Below are 6,165 nucleotides of genomic sequence, written 5' to 3' on the forward strand. Positions count from 1 at the left end.
AGGGTGAACGCACGCTCGCCCGCTCCGCTGCACGCCCCAATAAACGCTCCGCTCCGACAGTAACGCCGTGTCTTGCGTGGGCGACGGTCGCGCGGCCGTCGCGTCTCATACTTCCATATCGATAAGGTTTGATTTCGTATGCGTCGCATCGCCGTCGCGCGATCATCGCGGGACCGTCGCCCACGCAAGCCACGGCGTAAGGCCACGGTCGTTTTCACCCGCCGCCCGCGGCGTGTAGTGTAAGAGGATTCACATACGGAATGAAACCTTTTACAGCATTTTGATGTTTGCTGACTGGCAGTCCCCGATTTGAATTGAGAATAATAGATAAACGTCAAGGAGAACGAATACTTGACGGGGGCATTCAGATAGAAGCAGCGATTGAGAGTGAACGCTTGTTATTTAGCTCCTAAAAATATAAAAAGATATTGAATCAAAGTATGGTTTAAATGTATGGATGCCCTTCACCAATAGGCCGTCTCTGTTACAGTAGCGTCTGACAGAAGACGCTGGACGACGCCGACAGCGGGTGTTTTGAGAACGTAGCCGCGGCGGCCAGTCGCGGCAGTTTCCGAGGATTTGTTTGCGAACGGACGTGTGTAGGTATGCTTCAGGAGGAAGAGGATGAGGATTTTTTAACAGTATTTTTTTATGGGATAGGAGGCAAACGAGCAGACAGGTCGCCTGATGGTAAGCGATCACCGCCGCCCATGGACACCAGAAACACCAGAGGTGTTGGAAGTGCGTTGCCGGCCTTTAAGATGGGTTAAGGTGGACGCCCAATATGAGCGTGCAGTCAGGCCTTACATTCATCCTCCTTGCGTTATCCCGGCATTTGCCACGGCTCATGGGAGCCTAGTATCCGCTTTGACAACAAATCCCAAGATTTGGCGTAGGCACCAGTTTTACGAAAGCGACTGACATCTGACCTTTCAACCCGAAGGGTAACTAAGCCTTATTGGGATTAGTCCTGTTTCCTAACGATGTTTCCCTTCACCGACAAGCGACTGGCAAAATTCAAATGATATTTTGCATATAAGTCCCGAAAAACTCATTGGTATGAGCTGGGGATCGAATCCGCGACCTCCGGATTGAAAGTCGTACGCTCTTACCGCTAGGCCAGGCCACCAGCGCTTGCACAAATGTACAGAATTAGATTTCCCGCTGACTCCTAATTACTCCGTCAATTTTGTTGTAATGCGGAGACGATGCAGGCCGCTGTACGAGTATAAATAGACGGTAACGCGCTACTTGTTTTACGTATTGTTCAGCACTAAGGTGCCGTAAGTAAAAGTTCTTTTATTACGCGTTTTGTTCAGCGTCAGCAAAGTGGAGATCGTCCGCAGATGGTGTTTTTTGGACATTGCTTACCATCAGGGTGGCTTTGCATTTATTTTCCACTGAAATAATTTTTTTTCGAGTCGAGTTGCTTCCAATTTATTTTTTTTATAAATGGGCTTACTATTGGCCACAGACTAACCAAAGGCAAGGGCGGAGGCGGGTCCATGTGCAAGTGATAATTTGCGACCGGTCGCTTCTTGCGGTGGGTCTGTCTCTATGTCAGCTACCTGTCCGGTAGCTGGCATGGTGGATGGTCTCGGGAGTAGCACAGGTTGCAGAGATCCCCGAGGCAAAACTGGTTGTGCTCCTTCCCGAGGTTACTGCCTGTTAACTGCCTGGTTCTACCGTAGAAACAGGTAAGAACGGAAACAACCAGTTGAACCATCGTAGGGCGAGTTTTGCAAGGGAGCGGACACAAGGACCGGAAGTAGGTGTTGTCATCCGGATGACTGCATCTCCAACTGGGCCAAGTGAGTGAACCATTGTAAAACACCCTTAGTGTAATCCCAACCTATCCATATCCCTCAGATGGGTCGCAATGTTTGCCAGCATGGCGACATCGCTATAGGCTTGACTTCTTCATGAGGACGAGTCTGTAGGGGTGGGGTGATGATGGCAAACAACGATCCATATCCCGTATAATCAGCCGTAGGCGATGACGTGGCATGTCGCAGCGGGCTTCCCATCCACAAAGAAGGATGGGAGGCGGTAGAATGCCACCCGCGTGTTTGTGCCGTGCGCGGGGACCCGTACGGGTGGAGAAGGAGATCCTGGGAGTCTAGGCGAAGCAGGGGTCTGCGGTCGTTATCCCTGTTAGGCGAAGCTCCTTTGGCTCCATATTCATCTCACACGGGCGGTCTTAGTCTAGCCAGCTAGGATCAATCGGCTGCCGTGTCCAGTCAGATGGCCACAAGGTTAGTTCTCTGGGGTGTAGGGGTCTGTAATCGGCGGAGCACGATTCACTGCGTCGGCTGAGGAGCTGACCAGGGTTTTGGCACCGTGCGGATTCACAGACAACGCATCCTGGATTACTATAGCAGACTTGGTAGCCCTAATGCTTCAATGCATTCCAAATGTGTGGCTCCGTGGTGGGTGGGGAGCCAGTTTGCTGAAATTTTTCAATGTTTGTATGGATACTAATGTACCTATAACGACGGGGGAGGGGACGCCGTACCCGTACGGGATGAGGCGAAGGCGCATAGCGCAAAGGTTGCTGCACCAGCGAATAGTGGGGCTGTCTGTGACAGATCCACGAGCGTTGGCAGCGGCAACACGTGGACGTCCGCAAGGACGGGGGCGAAGCGTAGGGGCCACGGCGGAGCTGGCCATCCCAACAGCACCAACCCGTCTCTTCCCTTAGGGTTGAAGAGTGGGGACGCAAAGCAAGCACCCCTCGGGGAGCCGACTAGCGCTGGTGCTGGGGGGATTGGCCGCGGAGCAACGGCCAACTGCGGGAGGGACGCACCGCTTCCAAATTCTGGTGGGGCGGCTCCGGGCGCCATAGACGACGCTACTGCACCCCAGGGTGCGGATGCGCAGTCGGGTGGAGGAGTAGCCCCAACCAGGAGGAAGAAGAGGCGTGCGAAGGCGCGGGAGAATAGGGACGCGCAAGTGGGGGCCGGACCCTCCACTAGTGGGGCGGGGAGGCAGCCTAACAAGAGGTCACTGGGGGCCAGTGGCGACTCTTCTCTGCTCGCTGGCGACCACAAGCGAACGAGGGTGGGGGGACGTTTGCTGAGGTAGCGGCGAGCGAGAAGATGGCTATCGTCCCAGTGGCCTTTCCTGGGGAAAAGGTGATGTTGGAGCATAGGTCGGCCATAGTGAGCGTCCTGCTCGTAGCTTTGGACGAGGCGGCCGATCCTATGCCCGACATCACACTAGGTGCTGTCACGGGGGGTGCGCTTCACATCACCTGCGGAGGAAGCGACGCAGTGGGATGGTTCCGCTCGGTGATCGGAAGAGGAGAGATCGGCGGGCGGCGCCTGAAAGTCGTGGCTGCTAAAGATCTGCCGAAGCCGGTCAAGATGGCCTGGCGTACGGCGATCGATGGCAGCCAGGACGTGTCGCTGGCTCTGCGGGTGATGCAGAGGCGCAACCCTAAACTCCGCACCGACGAGTGGAAGGTGGTCGACACCGTGATGTCGGAGCTGAACACCAGGCGCATCGTTCTGATGGACCAGGTGTCAGCTGACGTCATCAGGGAGGCCGGCTACGTTCTTCACTCGGGGCTCGACACCAGCCACTTCAAGCTCCTGGAGACGGGGAAGGAGCGTGAGCATGAAGAGGCTGGGGTGGAGCCCGGCGCGGACGGGGGGGAGGGGGACTCGGTGGCCGATGAGGCTGCGGGCGCCGCGGGGGCGGCGACGGGGGAGGACCCGGAGCGGGACGCGCCGCCTGGCCTGGCGCTCCTGCGGAGGTGGCTCGGGACCGGTCAGAGGCGGGGGAAGTGGTGCTAGTCGGGGAGAGTTTCGCCGGGCTGCGCTGGACCCGAGAGTCGTCACCGATCCTATCGGTGGCGGGCTCGGAGGACCTGCGCGGTCTGGAGGAACTCTACCTGGAGGGCACCACTTCGCCCATGTCCTGCGACAACACGGTCCAGGAGGCGGCCGCTGATCTCAGCACCGCCAAACACTAACCGCCGTAATGGAGGGGCTAAGGTGTGTACAAATAAACTTACAACACAATAAGGCCGCCACTGCCCTTCTGGCTAGGCAGCTAAAAAGCGACAAGTTCGACATTGCTCTTATTCAAGAACCATATATTTACAAGGGAGAGATAAGAGGCTTAAATGGTACTGGCGGGACGATACTGTATATCTGCCCCGAGAGTAATATGAGGACATGTATTTATGTTAAAACCGGCATTGATGCTATGCTTCTAAATGCTTTCTGTTCCAGGGATCTGACCACGGTCAAGATCCTGAATAAAGGGGGGTAAGGCACTAGTCATCTCATCAGCCTACCTTCCCTACGAGGCGGCGGATCCCATCACCACACAACTGCGGGATCTTGCTGACTACGGCAGCCGGGCGAACACTGACCTGATCATCGGCTGCGATGCGAACGCACACCACGTCATCTGGGGAAGCTCGGATGTCAACAGAAGAGGAGAGAAGGTACTGGAATTCCTGGTAAGCTCTTCACTACAACTCTTAAATAAAGGCAATGAGCCGACATTCGTCAATGCTAGGCGAGGTGAGGTCATTGATATAACGCTAGCGTCCAACAACGCAAGTAATAAAGTTAGTTCATGGCATGTCTCTGGGGAGATTTCTTTATCGGACCATAGATATATATGCTTTAGGTATACCACTAAAATCAAAGTAGAAGTTATACTAAAACGGAATCCCAGGAATACCAACTGGTTATCGTTCAAGGATGACCTTAAGGCGGACCTGGGAAACCCCAATGGTAAGCTAAACTCTATTATTGACATAGAACTTGAAGCTGACAAAATAGGGCAAGCCGTCCATACGGCTTGGACAAATAACTGCCCGGAAAAGAAAATCCTGGCGAAGAAGGTACCCTGGTGGAATCCGGAGATAGCAAAACTCAGGAAAGAAACTAGGGCTGTCTTCAACGATGCCAAAAGAAGTAATGATTTTGAGCTCTACGCGCGAAAACTCACATAGTATAGCAAGGCAGTGAGGAAAGCGAAAAGGAAAGCGTGGAAAAACCACTGCGATCAAATCGGTTCCATTCCGGAAGGCATGAGACTCACGAAGGCACTAGCCACAACGAAGTCAGTCCCACTCACCTCTATTAGAAGGAGTGATGGTGGAATGACTGAAACGGGGCTAGAGACCCTCAAGGTGATGTGTGCCACACATTTTCCAGGCTCGATAATAAATCAGAGTGTACCAGACGATGAACCAATTAGTGTTACGGAACAGTGCACTCGCACGACCAGGCATAATTGGGACACGTCGAAAAAGGTAGTAGACCACAACAAAATACAATGGGCATTATCGACATTTCAGCCATATAAAGCCCCGGGGCCAGATGGAATCTACCCCATACTACTACGAGAAGGCGCTAACGTACTTATACCCCACTTGAGTAGACTGTACAAAGCGTGTATTGCCTTCGGACATGTACCACGTGCATGGAGGTTAGTAAAGGTAACATACTTGCCCAAACCAGGCAAAGAGGATTACACAGAAGCCAAATCATATAGGCCCATAAGTCTATCATCATTTCTCCTTAAAACTTTGGAGAAACTGGTGGACAGACACATCAGGGATGGTCCGCTCAAGAGACATCCACTACACCGCTTGCAATGTGCATACCAGCCGGGCAAGTCCACGGAGACAGCACTACACCTGGTGACAACTAGAGCGGAGCAGGCCATAGAAAACAAAGAACTATGTCTTGCTGCATTTCTGGATGTCGAAGGTGCCTTTGATCGCACCACATATGGTGCAATCAATAATGCTGCACTCAAACATGGCATAGAACCTACCATCTGCCGCTGGATAGGTAATATGTTGAACAGCCGGCTAATTAAGTCCTCCCTCATGGGGGAAGAATTACTAGCCACAGCAACAAAAGGTTGTCCACAAGGTGGGGTTCTCTCTCCGACTCTATGGAGCCTGGTAGTGAACTCACTTTTGGAAGAACTAAATAAGGGCCCAGTATATACAGTGGGTTATGCAGATGATTTAGTGATACTCATAAACGGGAAATTCCCGGGAACGGTGTCAGAAATCATGAATACAGCACTGAGGCAAGTGGAGAGGTGGTGTAACCACCAACAACTCTCCATCAATCCAGGCAAAACAGTGGTAGTACCGTTTACCAGGAAAAGGGCCCTTACTGGCATGGA

General features: G+C 53.0%; 1 protein-coding gene across 1 annotated transcript; it reads right to left on the minus strand.

The window, feature by feature from the left end:
* Positions 1 to 1,564: 1,564 nt before the first annotated feature.
* LOC125229350 lies at positions 1,565 to 3,273 on the minus strand. The gene is made up of 3 exons (XM_048134171.1): positions 2,747 to 3,273; positions 2,487 to 2,646; positions 1,565 to 1,682 (listed from the first exon to the last, which is right to left on the minus strand). Exons 1-3 carry the CDS (start codon positions 3,147 to 3,149, stop codon positions 1,565 to 1,567), a joined length of 681 nt encoding a protein of 226 aa, XP_047990128.1. The 5' UTR covers positions 3,150 to 3,273.
* Positions 3,274 to 6,165: the final 2,892 nt, after the last annotated feature.

The sequence above is a fragment of the Leguminivora glycinivorella genome, chromosome 9 (assembly GCF_023078275.1).
Source record: "Leguminivora glycinivorella isolate SPB_JAAS2020 chromosome 9, LegGlyc_1.1, whole genome shotgun sequence".
Taxonomy (NCBI): Eukaryota; Metazoa; Arthropoda; class Insecta; order Lepidoptera; family Tortricidae; genus Leguminivora; species Leguminivora glycinivorella.

Coding starts and splice junctions, on each gene's coding strand:
- LOC125229350 (XM_048134171.1), bottom strand. CDS start 3,149: ATGCTCCAACATCACCTTTTCCCCAGGAAAGGCCACTGGGACGATAGC. Junction 2,647..2,746: donor CCCCCCAGCACCAGCGCTAG/TCGGCTCCCCGA, acceptor GCCGTGGCCCCT/ACGCTTCGCCCCCGTCCTTG. Junction 1,683..2,486: donor CCCCTCCCCCGTCGTTATAG/GTACATTAGTAT, acceptor TTTCTACGGTAG/AACCAGGCAGTTAACAGGCA.